The sequence below is a fragment of the Rhipicephalus sanguineus genome, chromosome 7 (assembly GCF_013339695.2).
Source record: "Rhipicephalus sanguineus isolate Rsan-2018 chromosome 7, BIME_Rsan_1.4, whole genome shotgun sequence".
Taxonomy (NCBI): Eukaryota; Metazoa; Arthropoda; class Arachnida; order Ixodida; family Ixodidae; genus Rhipicephalus; species Rhipicephalus sanguineus.
This window is the reverse complement of record NC_051182.1, coordinates 58601709-58624222: the sequence shown is the minus strand read 5'-3', so window position 1 is coordinate 58624222 and position 22514 is coordinate 58601709. Positions and strand designations below refer to the sequence as shown.

At 45.8% G+C, this 22514-nt stretch overlaps 2 protein-coding genes across 2 annotated transcripts in view; both read right to left on the bottom strand.

Moving 5' to 3' along the window:
* LOC125759111 (uncharacterized) overlaps positions 1-17816 on the bottom strand; it is a gene marked incomplete at its 5' end in the record, with an annotated part of 40224 nt that extends 22408 nt beyond the window's left edge. Inside the window, one exon of the mRNA XM_049417403.1 lies at positions 17168-17816. Within this exon, the coding sequence (XP_049273360.1) occupies positions 17168-17816 (649 nt within the window). The remainder of the gene's footprint in view (positions 1-17167) is intronic.
* Positions 17817-17926: 110 nt separating this feature from the next.
* Positions 17927-19072, bottom strand: LOC119398709 (uncharacterized). The gene has a single exon (XM_049417402.1). The coding sequence runs from the start codon at positions 19037-19039 to the stop codon at positions 17927-17929; it is 1113 nt and encodes a 370-aa protein (XP_049273359.1). The 5' UTR covers positions 19040-19072.
* Positions 19073-22514: the final 3442 nt, after the last annotated feature.

Sequence of the window (22514 nt, the reverse complement as noted above, 5' to 3'; positions counted from 1 at the left end):
CCGAGTACTTTTTATTTTTTACGGCGCAGCTGTTATGCTTTTCGTTATGCCGTTACGCGTTCGCATAAACTATCATCATCATGAAGGGCCTCTACCTATCTAGCGCGCGCAGCGCAATAGCTCGGCCAGCGCGCTCTCTCTTCATCCTCTTCATTTTATGCTTCGCGCCGAACATGTGCATCTGGCGTGCATTCTCCCGCGGCGTCGATTGGTCCAGCGTGAGATGCAATAACTCGTATGGGCGAAATAACGAGTACAGTGAGAGAGAAAGAAATATACAGAAAGGAAGAAAAAGAGAAAAATTGTTGGTGAAAAAAAAAAGTCAGTTTCACCGCCAAGGCGAAGGAATGAACGCGATAGCAACAACTTGAAGTGAGGCTGGCAGCTAACTGTTTCGTATCCGATCTCCCGTATCTACAAAACGTTGGTGTAGGAGAATACGGCCGCTCCAAGGAGCTATGCTCTCCGCATTGTCACATCGCGCTGAGAGCGCAGCACGTAGAAGGGTATTCGCAATGCCCACGAACTGTAGGTGGCGCGCCGTGCGATTCAAGATGGCGCTCGGAGGAGGGTCAACCCGTTTGTTAGCATAGGAACAGATAGGACGTGAGGACGTACGGACCGTGCCACTTTCACCGGATGAACTCGTGAGCTGCTATGAAATGGATATGAGACCAAAACACTTTCTCAAACCATGGAAAGTGCTAAGTACTCGTCACCTAATTACTTGCTGCGGTGTGAAAGGTTATACTTCAGCTCACATACCGTGCATCGATACTTTTCGAAATCCTGTGCGTGCTACATAAAACTGCATGAACTGTAATTGACGTATCAGCTGAACGGTACTCCAATGTAATAAGTACCGGGCCAGACCTACTGATTTGCCGCAGTAAGTAGGCCGCCAGCGAGTAGCGCCATCGCTGCTGCACGGGACCGCACGTTTAACGTTTTGCAAACATAATACGCCGTCGTCATTACTTGCGCAGTCGGGAACGCGGAGTTACGTCTTCAACGGAACACAAGCATTTAACATCCCATTCAGTAGCGCTTGTGTTACAGCCATGCTGAGACTCTAGCCGTGTGCAATTCACTTCACTCGCATGTTGCGGGTTCGATCAGCACGATCAAAACATGAATATCGAAAAGAATGCACACGTATGCTCTTCGCAACGTCAAAGAATTCGACGTTGCGAAAAAAACGCCAGGCCTGCGCTGAAACCGCAGCACAGTCACAGCGAAAGCTGGAAGAGCGGCGTTTCTAGAGCCCGTTCTAAGCTCTCTTGGGGCTACAATACAAGTACACTAGAAAGGTACCCACTACGCCATAAATAACAATTTTTGTGAAGTTGGAAAGCACCTACTAAGACATTATTCGTCATTCTGCGGAGAAGCGAGGCACCAGCTACACGTCTGTAAGGCATTATGTGCACTTTGTTGACGCGACGACTGATGACGATGAAGAATTATGACTCAGCCCTTTGTAGTGGGTTGGAAGCTTTAAACGGCCCACCAGTTATGTAATTTGCATTGGGTGACGCCCGGTCGCTATTTCCCTCTCCCGTCATGCTGTATAACATACGTTGACGTGGGAGAGAGACGGGGTGGGGGGCGAAGAACTTTTCTGAGACCCCGAGGAAATGGATCATGCGCTTATGGGCTTCCTTGGCAACCAATACATAATAATAATATCTGGGGTTTAACGTCCCAAAACCACGACATGATTATGAGAGACGCCGTAGTGGAGGGCTCCGGAAATTTCGACCACCTGGGGTTCTTTAACGTGCACCTTTGGCAACCAATACAAGTGCACTTGCAAGCAACCCACTACGCTATAAATCATTGTAATTTTACTGAAGCCCCGAGGAAATGGATCATGCGCTTATGGGCTTCCTTGGCAACCAATACAAGTGCACTTGCGAGGAACCCACTTTGCTATAAATCATTGAAATTTTACTGGGACCCCGAGGAAATGGATCATGCGCTTATGGGCTTCCTTGCCAACCAATACAAGTGCACTTGCGAGGAACCCACTACGCTATAAATCATTGTAATTTTTGAGAAGTAGGGCAGCAGGCAATGTGTCATTTTCGTCATTCTACGGAGAGCGTTGGTACCTGCTATACGCATGTAAGGCATTATGCGCACTTTTTTGATGCTGTGCCTGATGACGATGAAGAATTATGGCAGAGCCCTTTGTAATGGGTTGGAAGCATTCAACAACCTATTCGTTGCGCAATTCGCATTGTGTGACGCCTTGTAACAGAATTCTCGTTGTGCGACGCTTGGCACTTATTTTACTCTTCTACCACGCTATATTGCATATGCTAATGTGGTTCCTTCCCGACATGAAGCCTGTATAGGACCTTTTTGCAAAGCAGTTTCAAGCACCGGGATGGCTCAGAGGTTGAATACTGGGCTCCCACGCAGAGGGCCCAGGTTTTAACCTCGTTCCATCCTGGAATTTTTTTCTTATTTAGTTTTTTTTCTTATTTCGAGCGATACTGGTTACGGACACCGGCGGCGGCGGCGGCGGCGGCGGACAACTACGGCGCCAAAAACGGCCGGTGAAATGATCTCATAACAGCTTTCGCTGTAAAATTCGTCGAACAACAATGCCGTTCGGAAAGTACCGGTGAAGTACAGGAGAAGTTAGCTGAGAGGCGTGGATGGTGGCTGTGACTGCACGTTCCATCGCTCTAACCATTTCGCTCCGCTGGTCGAGCTCGAGCGTGTTGGTGGCTTGCGGCGCTCCATAATATCCACAATAATTGTACTACATGCAATGCCCGTGAAGAACTATGCTTTTATTTTGATCTCACTCAAGGATATTATACATAAAATACAATCAACGTGACTTACGAGCGTGAAAGATTATTAACGCACGAGGGGACGTGAAGTGCAACTCGCTCCTCGTGAGTTAGCAGCTGATCCTTCATCGTCGCTGTCACTCTCGGTGCTTTCACAGTCTTCTACGTTTTTCAACATCACTGCTGAAAGCACTCTGAAGAATTTGCTCCGCGGAACGACTTCGACCACTCCGCGTCACCATATTTGCAATTAAAGAGACGTCTGGGCGCGGAGAACATTTTGCTCTCAAACCGGTCAACAAGAAAATTGCTTGCAGTGTGCTGCCACCTATCAACAAACGCACAAAAACAAGGGGCGCAGCGCTGGCTACGAAAACAACACACTGGCGAAGGACGGCGTTGAAAGCGTTTGCTCCACGAAAGGCGTGGGGAGCGGACGCGTCCTCGAATGATTGAAACGTCGCTCGCACGATTCATACCAGCGCTTTCCGGACAAAGGATAGCAGCCCTATTTTAATGCATCTTCAACTTGAGGTTGCTCAGTTATAGAAGACCACATGGCCATGGCGAGCCCGCGCGACCTCCCGCGTACAATGTTATGGGATTCACGCACTACAAGAAACACTGACGAATGCTATATGCAAGTAAAACAGGGTGAGCTTCAACTGAAAATGTCAGACGATAACATTTAACTAACCTACGTGGCTACAGAAAGCCTCACTAAGCTGACAGTATGTGCACGCTGTGGGCTAGCATTGAAAGCGCGAGTTGCCACGTATTTTCGCAAAAACTTCACGTCTCACAAGAACGAACTGGATTTCTCGTGTCACGGAGGACCCGGTTTGTTCGCTGATGCAGGGAACATGCAAAGTCGTAGTGCTCGTACCTTGCCAACGCGTTAATTAACACTGAGGCTAGCACAGCCGAACAAAGGAGTGACTCCGTAGTGCTGCCATTTTGTCGTCTATAGACTAAGCCTCCTCGAGAGGACGCTCCTGAATTCCTCTTGGCGGCGCGACGGTCTATGGGCATTGCGAATACGAGCCGTCCGCCGCGATGGCTTTCGAGATAGCGCGCGCGCCAGCGATCACGCCCGCGCCCTTAGATTCAAAGTTCAAAGTTGCTTCTCACGCGACACTCCCCCCCCCCCTCGCGTCTTTTTTCATGCTCATTAAAGAAGGGCGTGGCGTTTCCAGTCTGCTTCGACGGCAGGCCTCTCGAGCGGGGTGATGTTATCGCATGCACCCTTCGAGCGATGGAAACGGGACGGCTCGTTTGATCTCTGCTTTGGCCGCGTTCGTCGTCCCCGCTCGCGCGCTTTTAGTGGCGGTAGAACATACGATGCGCGGGGCGATTTTATCGATTTGGACTTCATACCGGAAGGACATGATGGCGACGGCAACGGCGACGGCAGAAACCCGTCGAGACTGTCCATATAATTGCTATCGCAATAAAAATTTCTTCACGAGGCGGGATTAAACCCGCGTACCCACGATCAGAAGGCGAGCATGGTAACTACTCGGGTATCCGGCACGCTAGCAAAGCAAAACGTAGCCTTGCATAGTATAGTATGGCATAGCAAGAAGCTGGGAAAGGGAAATGAGGGTGAGGAGGAGAGGAGATAAAAAAGCATAGCATAGAAAGAAAGAGAGAAATGTAGAGAGAGAGGAAGGGAAAAACAGAGAGAGAAAGAAAGACAGCAAGAGAGAGAAAAATATCGACAACGAGAGATAGAAAGCAGGCGGAAACGAGAAATGAATATATATATATATATATATATATATATATATATATATATATATATATATATATATATATATATATATATATATATAAGGAAATGGAAATAGACACTAAAATACACGGCAAAAAATAGAGAGAATAGAGAAAAAGAAAAGAAAGAGAAACAAAGAAGGCCACCCAGCTCCGCACTTGCGTCAGGCTTGGCACCACTAAAGGGAAGCTGCCTTAATTTTTTCTTTCTCGGCCACGTTTATTTACATAACAAAAGTTGAGATGTTACGATCCTGGACATTTTTATCAGCCCAATTGCTTTTTGCTTCGAAGTCATATAAGGATATTCGGGTGATAACGTGTTGCTGCGACATCTACGCCGAACGAGGGATGCTTATTGGTGGCGTTATTCAAGGAAGACATGGAAGCCCTTTACACGCGCTGACCTTGGTGATAGTCAAAACGAGTGTTTCTAATGGACAACCTCTTACTGGAAAATTTCGACACGTGCTCTCGACGGCACAGGAAGCCGGAAGACGCTGATGCGCTCGCAAATCCTCACCGCGTATTGTGTCGCCCCATCATCACACGGTCCAGCGAAGCAGCGTGAAACCGAGATCCATTAGTGGAAGCGACATTTATTTATTTATTTATTTATTTATTTATTTATTTATTTATTTATTGATTTATTTATTTATTTATTTATTTATTAGTGCAACCTACATCGCCCAAGTGGGCATTATTGTAGGGGGGTTAGAAAGGAAAAACACAGTTTTACAGTAAAAAAATGGCACACATTTGCGCAGAGATGCCTGCGTATTCACGAAAAGCACAGATCTTGTAGTGATGAACAAAAAGCATCGGCTGGAAGATCAACAACACACGCATCCAACTTATTCTATTCACGAGTAGTGAAAGGAAAAAAAGAATTAGCGGAGCCAGCGGCACGACAGCTGATCTCGCGGATTTTTTTTGAATGATCATTTCTATGTGACACGTAGTATTGTCTCATCATGTATAAACTCTTGTTGATGCGAATTTCATCACAAAAGATCGAATGGAAAAACTTTAATCCCAAGAATTTTCTGCGCTGCTCAAGAAGTTTCCATCCTAAGTTGCCTTTAATACAGGTAACACTGGAGTTAAAGTTATAATTGTCGCTGACAAAGCGTGCAGCACGGTTTTGTATGCGTTCAAGTTTATAGATTAGAGTTTGACCATGAGGATCCCATACTGGACAGGCATATTCAAGGATAGGTCGGACATTTGTAACATACAAAGCTTCTTTCAGATTTTTTTGGGCAGACTTGAAATTGCGTTTAATAATGTTTAACACACCGTTGACTTTGCCACTTACGTAACCTATATGCTTATTCCAAGATTAATCGGCAGAAAAGTATACACCAAGGTATTTAAAATGTTCAACACGGTCCAGTTGTGCTCCTGACAAGCTGTATGATGAGTGAAAAGGTTTACGTTTTCTGGTAAAACTAAGAAAACAACACTTTTTTACATTCAAACACATCTTCCATTTCTCACACCACTTCACCACAGTGTAAAGGTCACGTTGTAAAGCACAAATATCGTTCATACTGTGTATTGATGTATAAATAACACAATCATCTGCGTACAGCCTCACGTTCGATGTTAGCGTCTCTGACAAATCATTAATATAGACCAGAAAGAGCAAAGGACCCAACACCGAACCCCGGAAGTTACGCTGACGTATGAAGAAGACGAACCATTTACTTGGACGGACTGTTTTCTAGAAGATAAATAATCCCTCAACCAACCAAGAACAGATGCAGGCAGACCTAAAAAAGATAATTTATGTAATAAAAGAGCATGTGGAACGGTGTCAAACGCTTTCTGAAAGTCTAAAAATACCGAATCGACTTGATGACCTTTATCATATGAACTTAAGACATTCACCGGACGGGGGCGTAATCTTGAAAGATGAGGTGCACATATGAAAAGGGGCGGCCCAAACAGATAGCGTGATAGAAAGCATATGTACGCGAAGCAGCACGTGGCCGTTGCATTCAATGAATTTCGTTGGTTGAAGGGGGGTAGACAGAGAACACGACAAGGTGAAAGTTAGCGCTTGTGTTGTCGTGCTCTTCTACCTTTGTCCCCGTATTAAGTGCGCGCTAACCAGTGAAGACCAATATCGGACGGTAACCTGGCACGAAACTGACTGCAGCATGAGCTTTGGGTGCTTGCAAGGAATGCTGTGACAAATTTTGACGGAGGACAGGCGAATTAAAGCTAATTTATTTGACTTTTGAAGTGTAGAAATGAAGCGTGGCTCTTTTTCCACACTTATCGCGATAACCATGAGCGAGAACGTGAAAAGAGAGCTGCAAGAGGTGTGACGTTGGAGATGCGTACGGCAAATATGATGACGACGGCCACGTGTGGCATGAAAACATTCCGCGTTCGATGCAAAGGCTTTAAAAACGAAATGCTTTTCCTCCTCCATTTGTTCGCGCCCAGCCGGACGATCATGGTCTGATTTCCTCGACGCCGACAGCGGCGACTACGCGGTCTTCTTGCCGGGAGACGCAGATGCGCGTTTTGGTAGAACTGACGCAGCTGCGCGTTTCTGTACACAACTGGTGTAGCTGCACACGTGTTTTGGCATAACTGATGCAGCTGCGCGCGTTTTACTAGAACTGGTGCAGATGAGCGTTTCGGTAGAACTGGTGTAGGTGCACGTGTTTTGGCATACCTGATGCAGCTGCGCGCGTTTTACTAGAACTGGTGCAGATGAGCGTTTCGGTAGAACTGGTGTAGGTGCACGTGTTTTGGCATACCTGATGCAGCTGCGCGCGTTTTACGAGAACTGGTACAGGTGAGCGTTTCGGTAGAACTGGGGTAGCTGCGCGTGTTTTGGCATAACTGATGCAGCTTCGCGCGTTTTACTAGAACTGGTGCAGATGAGCGTTTCGGTAGAACTGGTGTAGGTGCACGTGTTTTGGCATACCTGATGCAGCTGCGCGCGTTTTACTAGAACTGGTGCAGATGAGCGTTTCGGTAGAACTGGGGTAGCTGCGCGTGTTTTGGCATAACTGATGCAGCTGCGCGCGTTTTACTAGAACTGGTACAGATGAGCGTTTCGGTAGAACTGGGGTAGCTGCACGTGTTTGGTAGAACTGATGCAGCTGCGCGCGTTTTACGAGAACTGGTACAGATGAGCGTTTCGGTAGAATTGGGGTAGCTGCGCGTGTTTTGGCATAACTGATGCAGCTGCGCGCGTTTTACTAGAACTGGTGCAGATGAGCGTTTCGGTAGAACTGGTGTAGGTGCACGTGTTTTGGCATACCTGATGCAGCTGCGCGCGTTTTACTAGAACTGGTGCAGATGAGCGTTTCGGTAGAACTGGGGTAGCTGCGCGTGTTTTGGCATAACTGATGCAGCTGCGCGCTTTTTACGAGAACTGGTACAGATGAGCGTTTCGGTAGAACTGGGGTAGCTGCACGTGTTTTGGTAGAACTGATGCAGCTGCGCGCGTTTTACGAGAACTGGTACAGATGAGCGTTTCGGTAGAACTGGGGTAGCTGCGCGTGTTTTGGCATAACTGATGCAGCTGCGCGCGTTTTACTAGAACTGGTACAGATGAGCGTTTCGGTAGAACTGGGGTAGCTGCGCGTGTTTTGGCATAACTGATGCAGCTGCGCGCTTTTTACGAGAACTGGTACAGATGAGCGTTTCGGTAGAACTGGGGTAGCTGCGCGTGTTTTGGCATAACTGATGCAGCTGCGCGCTTTTTACGAGAACTGGTACAGATGAGCGTTTCGGTAGTACTGGGGTAGCTGCACGTGTTTTGGTAGAACTGATGCAGCTGCGCGCGTTTTACGAGAACTGGTACAGATGAGCGTTTCGGTAGAACTGGGGTAGCTGCGCGTGTTTTGGCATAACTGATGCAGCTGCGCGCGTTTTACTAGAACTGGTGCAGATGAGCGTTTCGGTAGAACTGGGGTAGCTGCGCGTGTTTTGGCATAACTGATGCAGCTGGGCGCGTTTTACGAGAACTGGTACAGATGAGCGTTTCGGTAGAACTGGGGTAGCTGCACGTGTTTTGGTAGAACTGATGCAGCTGCGCGCGTTTTACAAGAACTGGTACAGATGAGCGTTTCGGTAGAACTGGGGTAGCTGCGCGTGTTTTGGCATAACTGATGCAGCTGCGCGCGTTTTACTAGAACTGGTGCAGATGAGCGTTTCGGTAGAACTGGTGTAGGTGCACGTGTTTTGGCATACCTGATGCAGCTGCGCGCGTTTTACTAGAACTGGTGCAGATGAGCGTTTCTGTAGAACTGGGGTAGCTGCGCGTGTTTTGGCATAACTGATGCAGCTGCGCGCTTTTTACGAGAACTGGTACAGATGAGCGTTTCGGTAGAACTGGGGTAGCTGCGCGTGTTTTGGCATAACTGATGCAAGCTGCGCGCTTTTTACGAGAACTGGTGCAGATGAGCGTTTCGGTAGAACTGGGGTAGCTGCGCGTGTTTGGCATAACTGATGCAGCTGCGCGCTTTTTACGAGAACTGGTGCAGATGAGCGTTTCGGTAGAACTGGGGTAGCTGCGCGTGTTTTGGCATAACTGATGCAGCTGCGCGCTTTTTACGAGAACTGGTGCAGATGAGCGTTTCGGTAGAACTGGGGTAGCTGCGCGTGTTTTGGCATAACTGATGCAGCTGCGCGCTTTTTACGAGAACTGGTGCAGATGAGTGTTTCGGTAGAACTGGGGTAGCTGCGCGTGTTTTGGCATAACTGATGCAGCTGCGCGCTTTTTACGAGAACTGGTACAGATGAGCGTTTCGGTAGAACTTGGGTAGCTGCGCGTGTTTTGGCATAACTGATGCAGCTGCGCGCTTTTTACGAGAACTGGTGCAGATGAGCGTTTCGGTAGAACTGGGGTAGCTGCGCGTGTTTTGGCATAACTGATGCAGCTGCGCGCTTTTTACGAGAACTGGTACAGATGAGCGTTTCGGTAGAACTGGGGTAGCTGCACGTGTTTTGGTAGAACTGATGCAGCTGCGCGCGTTTTACGAGAACTGGTACAGGTGAGCGTTTCGGTAGAACTGGTGTATCTGCGAATTTTGGTAGAACTGGTGCCGCAAAGTGGAGGTGCACGTGTGAATTGTAGCAGACGGCATATCAGTTTGCTAACGGCACCTCTTTGGTACTCCGCATGATATTGCTCTTACTTGAAACTCATTTTCGTAGCCACACGGAGGTTTCCTGCGTCTTGACCGGAGTTTTAGAAATCTGCATCGAAGATCTTCCTGTTTACACTGTGTTAACGTTTTGAGGCTGTGTCGTGAGTTACGATGGATGCTCCAATGGTGCATCCATCGTAATCCAAAGTTACGATGGTGCGATGGAAGGCTCGGGATTTCTTTTTAACACCGGTGGTTCTTTAGAGGGGTGGCCTTGAACTATTTTTCTTTCCGTAGTTTTAAATAGACTTCGTCAACAGTAATGTGTAAGGAATGTGTAAGGTGCCTTGCAGGCTTGTAGTACCTGTAGGATGGCTTAAAAATATATTTAGCGAGTGATGTGTTAACAATTTTCGTGCACTTTCAACATCCTTCGTTCCCAAGAAACGGGTTAGTTCCAGTAGCAGGCCCTGTTAGAAGATATGTTTAGAGAAAGGTCATGTTCGAACAATATCTACGCCTTCCCTTGTTTATGTATATGAGTACCCGCTATAATCAGGCGCTCCTAATGATGAACTAGCAAACCCACATCGCCACTCACATTAATTTGAAACTCCACGCACCGCGCACGACTACACAATTTCGTGGAGAGCTCCACATGGCTGCCTTCTTTCCGCCAAATGTATATTTTCTCCACGCCCTTAAGGTAGCTTTATTTGCAGCAAGGCCTTCCTATTATGCGCATATGTTTGCGATGTCGCACCACAGTTTATCCAAGCACAACTGGGCATACGTGGTAGAACTATATCGAGATACAAGAAAACGTCATTGCTTTTCGTTACGCCGCTACTTCTTTCACTGCATTATAAGTTGGATGATTTGTATGCATTTGAATAAATATAGCTGCCTAATGAGCGGAGCCTATCTTGTGAAACAACCTTGCTGTCTTTCCGAGAGGCGAACTCATTATATTTTTCATAATATAACAAGCAATACATATGAAATATTGTGCAACAAGTAATCAAAGAGCAGCGCTCGATCTTCACTTTCATTCTGTCCTTGGGCCTACGTTCTCTGTGGGCAATTCTTTTGCTTAACAAGGCATATCAACTAGCCAATAGGGACAGGATGCTAACTGTGACTCGTTGCGTCTGATTTTTGGCTCGATTTGTAAACGTCGGTGCTTTTACTGTGCGTGCATCGCACTTATTCGTCACGCTTCTGTTTATGAGGCATATCCGATGGCGATTATTATCATTAGATATGTGTACACACGACATAATGACTGAGACAAAAAGTCACAGTTTCGCCGCAAGGGCGAAGCAATGATTGCAATAGTAACATTGGAATCTTATACAAAATAAAGCTACAGCTGACACCTTTAGGCCTTAGCTGACTCCTTTAGGCATTATGAGGCCTGGTTTGACTCAACAAAACACTGGCGTAAGGAAACGACCGCTGCAGTGGGCGAAGTCACCTTCGCGGAGTCTACGGCTTCAACGCAGACTTTGCGATGAGAACACAACACATACGAATTTATGAGCCGTCCGCTGATCCCCTGTAAAGATGGAGCGCACGTGACCGCAGGCGGCCAGATCGGACTTGTGACAAGGGGCGTGTCGTGACGGACCACGCAGCTTCCCCTCCATGCGCCTTTCGCACGAAGGAGCCTTCTCTGGTTCAGCCGCGTTCGTCGGCAGCGCTCGCGCGCTTTCATTCGCACGTAGAACACACGACGTGCGGGGCGATTTTATCGATTTAGACTTTATATGCAACTTCACGGCGGCGGCGACGGCAAGAACGCGGTGGTAGTGTCGTTATAGTTGCTATCGCAATGAAAAGATTCTCGAAATTGTTACCAATAGAGGGACCACTCTTGCCGGTTGTTGAATGAATAAGCCACAAACCACATATGCACGACATGTGTCAATAAATAAAAAAAAGAATTACTTATATTCTGGACTTCAGGCATAACTAATTACCGCACAAAAGGATCGACAACAGTCAAGGTGAACAGACCAGACAGACGCGGCGCTGCCTCTCACAAATAAAGAATGCGTATGAAAGAAACCTGCGCATGGAAGTGTTTGGTTAGTTGCGGCACGCGTAGGCTGCGTAGGCATGCGAACAGTTGAAAAAATTAGTGGTGTTTATAGGCGAGCGTTTTTAGAGTGTCCTTTTTTTCTGTGCTGCGCAGCTTCCTGCGCATCTTGTGAAATACATGTTTTTTTTCTGCGAGTAAATACTCAGTTGAAGTTAGCGCCGCGTCCTGCCTGCTGTCTTCACCTTGTTCGTTGTGTTTTTTCGCGATAATTAGTTAGGTCCGAAGTCGATTCGCACCATCTAACCCAACTCTAATCTCTAATACTGCTATATTCTGGAGTTGAAGGTGTCACTACCACATCATGATTACGAGGTAAGCCAATGTAGAGGACTATGGACTTAGTTCCAGCACTCAGGGGTTTTTTCACGGGCACCTAAGTGAATGTACACGGCCTGGGACATAGCCAGAAATGTTGGAGGGGGGGGGGGGGCTTAGGACAACCCTCCACTTTTCTAACGACCTCCCCTCTTGCTACAGCAGTGTTTACAGGTGTACTTGCATTTCAACCTTATCAAAATGCGCCGCGCAATGTCCGGGAATCCAAGAAATCCTGCAACAAATCGCCATTAACACCACGGCCAGTCCCTGCCGGCTGTGTAGAACACTCTAAAAAGATGGAGTGACCCTCTCTCCTTTAAAAGAGAAACGGCGATGTCCCCAATGATCGTCTTCAAATGGAGGAACCTTTCCTCCCTTTTCGATGGACAAAATGTTTGCTCCCCCGTCAAAATCAAGATGGCTGACGCCAAGCCAGTGAAGCGAGCAATAGATTTAGGCCTAGCGAGTGCATCGTTCTCGACTGATAAAGAGAATGCGGCACTGGTTCTCACAAAAAACGGTCCCGCTGAGCTTAATATCGCACGATATGACGATAAAATCAAGCAGCCAAACGTGTAGTGACGAAAACCTCCCGAAACGGAACGACGGAACTCGTACGCTTCGCTCGGCCAGCGAGACGGCGTTCACTTTAAAAGAGACGGATACTGCAAAAGGGGCTCTGACCCGGAGACTGCACGTTAGGCTTGCTGTCTTTATTTTTCGAAGCATCACACGGTGTAGCGATGTTATCCACGCGTTTAGGGGGCAATATGCCCCGACATGTGCCTCCAAAATGTACATTCTGTAACATCAAAACAATCCCGGCGCAGCAGAGCATAGTTTCGATAGATAGATGTTCGTATAAATAGGTGGAGCTGTGACAGCGCCGCAGCCGTGAAGTAGGTGGTAGCTGGCGCCATCTAGAGGGGTTAAACGATACTAAAAAAAAGTTGTTTCTGACTCAGGCGGCGTACGTTGATTCTATATATAGGCTATGGCATTTCGGCAAGGTGGCCCCGTTCATGGATTACTCAAGGACACCGGAAGGTTAACAAACATTTTATTAATACGCACACGTTCACTAGGCAGACACATAGTACACACACTCAATTCAATACGTACACAATTCATTCGCATGTGTAAAACCTATCACAAGAACAATTCACTACAGACGCGTAGGTACACACGTGTTTGCACATACCCCTCAATGAAGCGCAGGTCCTTATATAGTCACTGAATTACAGTGGACCATGGTGGCACAAGCGATGCGTCATTTTCTTGAACTCTTTACCATTTCATGGCTGCATAACAATATACGCAGACATTATTGATTTGTAGCTATGGCTTATCCAAGTGCACCCGTTAATCTAAAGTGGCATAATAATGAACGATATAATTACAGAGTTGATTAAGTCAGTGCGAAAACGACCATATTGAGAACCGTTCATACCATTCCGACGACATTTTGAAGTAGCGCCGACTTCCGACAGCGGCCACAGATGAAACTTTTCTCTCTGATTTATTTATTTTCAATAGTTACTGTGAGAGGGCGCAACATCGGCAACATGCAGTTCAGATTCTGTCGCCTTCGTCGCGTCGACTTCGTTGAGTGGTTTGGCGTTGATATCTGTTCACATTCTATTTATGCGTTGACCACAAGTATGACGATGGGCCATGGATTCGTTCAACTGCTAGCCCTTCAATGACAATGCTTCTGATGCGGTACGGCCGTCTCATTTGTGTATACGTACGTTACAACGCGTGTCGTGCGAAGAAACAAGACAATATGGCCTCGCACCGGACGGTGGTCTTTCGAGAGCGATGTCAGCGGCTGTTGGCGTTGCGGCAGCTCGATTACTTGAGTAGAGAAACTGGCGCTACACCGCGTGAATTATGGAAAAGAACGCTACCCACACTACGTGTTCTGTAATATTTCAGTACGCTGTACCTACATGCTGCTCTGCTACTGTTGCGTCACGGTATTCGCTTGGCGTGTGAAATTGCGGTCATTGTGCGACAACTGTGTAGTAGTGATGCAGAACTATCGGTAAATTGACTATCGATATTATCGATAGTTTTTTTTTAAACTATCGATAGTGTAGACAAACTATCGATAGTACTACTATCGACAAACTATTGATAGTGCACTCGGTAGTACCATGGTAAATATTACTAGCGATATTACTGCCACGTGTATTTATTGCTTTGTTTTGATGTGTTCGGGTTTCACCCACAAATGCTGTTAGCAACGTTTGACACAGACCGCGCCGTAATGTTTGAGGAGCTTGACGATTTTTTTAGATCATTCTGTTAAGGTTACGCGCCGGACGCGAATAGTGAAGTTTATTCGAGAGCTTACGCGAGCACCAGCGATAACGCTGTAAGGTTCGATGACTGATGTATAAAAGACGACGCTTTCCACCGATGATGAGATTACTCGACGGCCGACGACTGCTCTCGCCGCTCTCAGTGCGCAGCCTGTATCGCTGGTATTTTGAGTTTTGATCTTCTGGTCACAAGATCGCCCAATTAAAGAGCTCAATATTTCCTAGTCTTGTTGCAGCATTCTTCACCGTCACAACGACGTGACAATACTATCGATAGTGGTGAGAATAATGATGTTGTTGCGGGTCGGCCATATTGCCAAAATATTTGTGATAGCCCACATCAGCTTCGCTTAATTTATTTATTTATTTACAGATTACCTACATCGCCATATAGGCATTACGTAGGGGGGGAACAAAAACATAACCAGAATAAAGGAACACTTGCAGGGATATATACACACATATAGAAATATCAACAAAACATTATCAGGAGCAACATGAGTATAGATCACCAAATACAATTTAGAGACACGTAGTACATACATTTGTTGTTGCAAGAACAATTTCACAACATGGAAAAAAATAAATCATTATCTGTTATATTTACTAAGTCGTCTGTTAAACTGTTCCAATCTATTACTGTTTTAGGAAAGAACAAGTAGAAAAAAGTGTTGAATCTGCATTTAAAGGTAGAAATCTTTTTGCTATTATCACAGCGAGTGGATGTGTAGGATGGTTCAACAAGGTAGCTATGACGATTAATACCTGTGTTAGAGTTATAGATCTGGTGCAACAGCTTAAGCCGTAGTTTCTGTCTACGTACACGGAGCAGATCCCATCCCAAGGTGGCCTTCATTTGAGAAACACTGGCGTAGGGACTGTAATTATTTAAAACAAACCTTGCCGCTTTGTTCTGAAGTTTTTCAAGTCTATTTATAAGATAGTCTTGGTGGGGGTCCCATATTACGCATGCATAGTCAAGTATGGATCTGACTTGCAAAAAATATAAAGTTTCCTTGATTTCGCGCGTCGCCTGTTTGAAATTCCTGCGGATAAAGTGAAGCATCTTACTAGCTTTTGCTATGGCCGTGTCAATATGTTTGTTCCATGTAAACGATTCGGTAAAGTAAACGCCGAGGTACTTATAATCGCTGTGTATGTTGATAGGGACGTCATAGATGTTATATTGATGCTCTGATTTGGATGTTTTCCTTGAAAAGCTCACGCTGCAACACTTTTTTATATTCAAATGCATGTTCCACTTTTTACACCAGTCCGCTATGTGATCTAGATCAGTTTGTAAAGTGTGTATATCATTTTCAGTCGCAATTTCTCTGTATATGACACAGTCGTCAGCAAATAATTTTATGGGAGATCTAATGTTTTCAACTATGTTGTTTATGTAGATTAGGAACAATAAGGGCCCTAAAACGCTTCCTTGGGGAACTCCCGAAGTCACTGCTATTGACGAAGATTTGACATTATTTAGGACGACGGACTGGGTTCTACCATTTAAGTAATTTCGTATCCATGTTTGAACATTTTTATTTATGTTTAATGCAGCAAGCCTTACATCCAAGAGCTTATGCGACACAGTATCGAATGCTTTTTGGAAATCTATAAAAACAGCGTCTACCCGACTACCGTTATCAATGGCTTTGGATACGAAATGCTGAAATTCTATTAGTTGGGTGTTACAGGAATAACCTTTCCGGAAACCGTGCTGGGAGGGAGTAAAGAAAGCGTCTGAATCAAGGAATTTAAATATGTTTGAATGTAAAATGTGTTCAAAGATATTGCAACATATCGACGTTAAAGAGATTGGCCTGTAATTTTCTCTCAGTTTTCTGTCTCCAGTTTTAAAAACGGGTGTAACGTTTGCCGTTTTCCAATCCTGAGGGATAAGACCAGTTTCAAGGGAGAGTTTATAGATGATACTTAAATACGGAGCAATGATGTCATGACACTCTTTGAGGACTACTGGGGATAGTCCATCAGGTCCAATGGCTTTTGTTGCGTCTAAGCGGCGTAATAATGAATCGACGCCACTAACATCAATTTCAATGTCAGACATCATATTGCTCTGAGCGGTATTGTTTAGAAGCGTTGTCTGCTCGGTAGTTTCATGCGAAAAGACTGATTGAAAATATTGATTAAAGCATTCCGCCCTCTGGAAGTCTGACGTCACGGTTTCGCCGTCGACACTTAAAGGTGGTATAGATACATCTTCTTTTCGGTTCTGCTTTACATATTTCCAGAATGACTTTGGGTTTTGCTTTAAGTCATTGCCTAATTTGACAAAAATGAATCTTTCGCCGATTTAATTGTTACTTTTAATAAATTATTTATTCCCTCTAAGCGCTTTTGGTTTACCAGACTGGAGTTAGCAGAAAATATTTTATACGCGCGTTTAGCTTTCCTAATAAGTTTGCGTATTTCTGTGTTAAACCAAGGTTTATGCGTTTTTTTTACGCAAGTACCTACATGGAACGTGACTTTCGACCAATCTGAGTATTTTGTCGCGGAACGTTGACCACAGAGCCAACGGACAGCGTGCTTTTGACATATCCTGAAAAGTAGGGAAGAAGTTTTCTAGTTCATTTCTAACAGCAGCGTAATCTCCTCTGTCGTAGCTGAACACTTTTCTTCGTGGAGTTTGTGATGCCCGTACACGCTGTACGCCAAGCTCTGCGACAACGGCCCTGTGATCGGTAATACCTGGGCAAACAGTAATCCCCGATACTAAGTTTGGTTCATTGCAAAGCACCAGGTCTAAAATTGAGTTTTCTCGTGTAGGTTCCAGCACGTACTGCAGCAAACCATACAATCCGAGCAGTTCTTCAAACTCTGAGTAGATACGGGAGCCATCACCAGCTACGCGTCCAGCAGTCCAATTGAAGTTCGGCAAGTTAAAATCTCCACCGAGAAATACGCTGTTAGGCATAAAAGATAGCACATCAGACAGAAAACCGAATGATTCACTTCTGCCCGGTGGGCGATAGTATGTCCCAAACGCGACATTGTTTCCCTTGGGTAAATTCACGAGGCACCAGACAGATTCAGAGTTGTTTTCAAAAAGAATTTCAGTGCTTGGCGATGTATTTGATATTAAAAGAAACACTCCCCCGCCATGCCCATGTCTATCTTTCCGATAGACAGTAAAACCTGGCGGAAGGATTTCCACATTACACACAGAGTCATCCAACCATGATTCAGTGCCCATTACAATTTGAGGCTTAATGGTTGCTACCAAGGACATGAAACTATCGACTTTGTTCTTTATACTGCGACAGTTTACTAGCAGAACAGAAAGCCGTTCAGGCAGTGAACAGCAGAGTGTGTTGTCATTGAGGGAAACAGAATTTATTGTAGGTCATTTGCCTCTATCCATTTGCGCATGCGCCCTTAGTGGGACTGGCGTCTGCGTGTCGCTATCCCAGACAAATGTTTGCCCATTGATAATTAGTTTATCATAACTCAGACGTACACGATTTTCTTTGCAGTCTCTTTTATCTTTCGCATAGTTCCACAGCTGTCGCCTTTTTTCTTGCACGGCCTGGCTAAATCCTCGGAAATACTGTACGAAGTACCTTTTAGTTTGAAAGCGTTTTTAAAGACGCTTTCTCTAGCCTTCCACAGCGAAAAGCATGCTACGATGGGCCGGTTCTGGGTTTCCTTAAAAGCCCCTATGCGGTGAGCCCGTTCAATTGAAATATCATCAAGTTTCATCACTTCCTTGCATATATCTCTAATTAAATTTTCTGACGTTTCCCAAGTCTCATTTTTTTCCCTATCAGCCACACCAAAAAATAACAGGTTCTGTCTACGGGTTCTATTCTCGAAATCGTCCACCTTAGCCAATAATTTGTCTTCAATTTTTTCCACACGAGTAATACGACTTTCCACAAGGCTTGTCTTCTCTATTAAGTTCGTTATCTTGGATTCCAGTTCACTTTGTTTAGTTGTAATTTCTGTTAACTTCGCAAGCACAGTTTCCTGGCCCGTTTTCATTTCTAATAGAATCCTCTCAATGTTCGTTATTTGCTCTCGCTCTGCCGCACTCATGGGTCCTGGATTCAGCTCTACGTCACCCGATAAGAGTATCAAGAATTGAGAAAGCATCAAGCATCCATCGCAAAGCAAAAAGAGCACAGCATCGATAAAATACACGCTCACATATTTAAAACAACATATAGGTTGTCGCTTGCTAATGGGGCACGACACTCTTAGAAGCATAGTATTGTTGGAGCGATAACATTTAGTTCCACCTAGGTAACTAACCTGGTACATGTAGAAGGGTGAGCATGGGCCGAAAAGAGTGTCGTGCCCCAGTCGTTGTAGCGCAGCTTGACCCCTTTTATGGCCAGCACGCAGTGGAAACGGAAACGTTCCACGATGCGCAGAATCCATCTCGGTGTGCCGCAGATCATACACAAGTTGCAGCAGATCATCCCGTGGTCCGTGGAAGGCACGGTCCGATGACTGCAGATCAGTAGTGATAGGCTTCGGCCAAGGTTCGATGATGCCATGTTCCCCCGCCCCGGCGATGTTCGCCGCGACAGCGAAGAATCCGAGCAGCACCTGGTACATGTAGAAGGGTGAGCATGGGCCGAAAAGAGTGTCGTGCCCAATTGAGCAATTCTTGGCAAAAGAAATAAATTATTTCCGCAGTGAAAAGGGCACAATATGTCCATCAGTAAATCAAATAATTCACATCCTAAAGCAACCAGTTACACCTTACAATTAACAAACTTGGTTCATGATATTTTTTTTATTTTGAAATCATAAAGTGCAATATGAGAGAGAGAGAGAGAGGTTTATTTATAGAAAGGCAGAGAGGTCGGCCTGAGCGATATTATGCTCTAGCCTGCTGCTCTACACCGGGGGTGGGGAAAGGGGAGAAAAAAGAATGATGGATGACGATGGTAAGTAAGAGAGGTGAGTATGTACAGTACCGTCTAGGTGGTGCAGTGCTATAGCCGCGCATCCAGTCCAGTGGCTTGTAGGAAAGCTGCAACCGCTCTTATGACCACAGTTGTGCTGTTGGCGTCAGGCCATGGGCCCAACACAACCTCATCAGTTAATGGCCTATTATGCACTGCTTCAGTCGAGGAAATCAGTTTTTGTCGTTCGCGTGCGTATGCTGGGCAGGTACAAAATATGTGCTCAAGTGTTTCTGGCACTAGACAGTGATCACAGTTGGGACCGGTGTCACTGCAGCCGATGATATGTGCATAACGTCTTGTGAAGGCCACACCAAGACGAATTCGGTGAATCATACTTGTGTTATGTCGTTTTAATTTACGAGGCATACAGAACCTCATTTCGGGGTCCCATTTGTGTAATCGCCGGTGTCGTCGCTCCGGTTTCGTCCAGTGCTCAAGTGTGAGGTCACGCATTACGTACCGAAGCAGGGCGTTCGTGTCTGGTCGTGAAAACGCAGTGCGCACTTCAGGGCAACTGGTCAAGGCTTCTTTAGCTTCGGCGTCTGCGTCTTCATTTCCCATTATGCCGCAGTGGGCAGGAATCCATTGGAAGGTGACGAGGTGGCCATTTGTTGAAGCAACGTGAAGAAGCTCCATAATTTCTATGGCTAAAATATAGTATGGACCTTGTCTCATGACGCAATTAATGGTTTGCAAAGCGGGTTTCGCATCGTAGAATATTATCCATGTACGAGGTTGCTCTCCAGAAATGAATCTTATTGCTTCCCGGATAGCAACAAGCTCTGCGGCAGTTGATGTGGTCTTGTGGTCTATTTTGTACCGTCGAGTTATAACCATTTGTGGGATGACAAAGGCTGCAGCAGAGGTACATAGCGTGGTAGATCCATCGGTGCACACGTGCATGGTGCCGCCGTACGCTGTATAAATGTGATGTAGGGTCAGTTGTTTGAGGCCAATTGGTGAAACTAGGGACTTCTTCGTAATTCCAGGAATCACAAGGCTAGCAGGCGGCTTAGGCAGGACCCACGGCGGTGTTCCAGGAAATCTCGGGGAAGAAAACCTTGATGGTAGAACGTTTTCATGCCGTGATATTGCTCTTGAAAAGCTGCAGTTTGGGTGGGTGGCACGGAGTGCTGATAGCGGGTGCTGCCTGTGTCGGGTCAAGAGGCGAAGATGCACTCGAAGTGGCTCGCAGCGCATGTATACACTGATGGGACAAGCCCGAGCTTCCGCGATGGTTCCATTCGTTGACGTGCAGCGTGGTAGGCCCAAGCATGTTCGCAATCCTTGAGCTTGAATACTCTCTAGCGTGTTCACACAGCTCGGTCTCATGTTTGAGAGCACCGGCATGCTATACCGTATATATCCTACAAACAGCGCATTGTAGAGTTGAAGAAGTGACGATTCTGATGGGCCCCATCTTGCTCCTGCCACAGTCCGAAGAACGAGAACAAAACTTTTCAATTTTGATTTCATGCTGCGACGTGTCTCCACCACGATAGATCCCTGTCTATGATTACCCCAAGGAACTTGTGGTGCGTTACAGTAGGTATCGCCGTTCCATTAATAGTTATAGGGTATCCTGACATATCTTTGCGCGTGAATGCAAGCACTGCGCATTTGTCAATGGAAAGAGTGAGACCCTGCCGCCGTAGATATTTAGCTGTTAACGTCACTGCACGTTGAAGTCGAGCACGCAGTTGCGGACGAGTAGCTCCAGACGCCCATATGCATATGTCATCCGCATATGCGCTGACTTTTACCGTGCTGGGAAGTTCTGCTGCCAGTCCAATCATAGTAACGTTGAACAGAATTGGGCTGAGAACTCCCCCTTGGGGAACACCACGGTGAATACGAGCTGCTATAAGAAGTACCGCGAATAAATGTAGGTGACCCGTCGTTGAGTACGCTTAGACCATAAGCAATTCATGAATTTGAAGCTGCGCAGTTCGACTACATGTAACGCCTTCCTTTCCGCTACAACTGAATGGTTTGACTTTATGACCATGTGTCAGCAAAGCACTCTGGTGAAGATCTCAAGCATGTCAACTTTCTTGCCCTTCAGCCTGCTCCTCCGGCTCCCCTTTGTACTTCGCGTGCGGGAAACCAAGTTTATTCTGCAATGAGTTCGCGCTGTTGGTTTTATACTATGGATAGTACCATCGAATTTTAAATGCGAAGCATTTCTTAGCGAACTTCTGCGACTTTGAGCGTATCTATCTATCTATCTATCTATCTATCTATCTATCTATCTATCTATCTATCTATCTATCTATCTATCTATCTATCTATCTATCTATCTATCTATCTATCTATCTATCTATCTATCTATCTATCTATCTATCTATCTATCTATCTATCTATCTATCTATCTATCTATCTATCTATCTATCTATCTATCTAGCCGCCTACGACTTTGTGCTCTCCTGGCCGTTTCGTTAAACGGATGTATACCAAAATTGGTGTGTCATAACATGGCCTTATTACGAACATAAATGACAGGCCATATCATGAAAATCATGACACGCATGTCATGAACAGCATGATTTACATTCCACGACCTTAGGCTCTTGCGGCCGTTCCGTTCATTTAATATACACCAAAACTGGCACGACGTGACAAGAATTCATGACGAACATAATGACTGGTCCTAATATGCAAATCATGACGCGCATGTCATGTGCAGCATGATTTACATGACATGGTCTCTGGGCGCTCGCGGCCGTTTAAATGAAGGGATATATAAGAAAACTGGTATGACGAGACATTTTTGTATGAAGAACATAACTGCCTCGTGGTAACATGAAAATCATGACATGCATGTCATGTATGACATGATTTACATGCCACGCTCATGGCGCACTCGCCGTCGTTTCGCTAGATTGATATACACCAAAATTGTTATTGCGCTATGTGACTGCATGAGGAACATGACTAACACGTCGTAGCATGAAAACCATGACATCCATGACATGTATGTCATGATTTACATGCCACGCTCATAGTGCATTTGCGGCCGTTTCGCTTACATGATATACACCAAAATTGGTATTGCGCGACACGACCGTATGACGAACGTAAGTGAGAGGTGGTAACATGAAAATCATGACGCGCAAGTC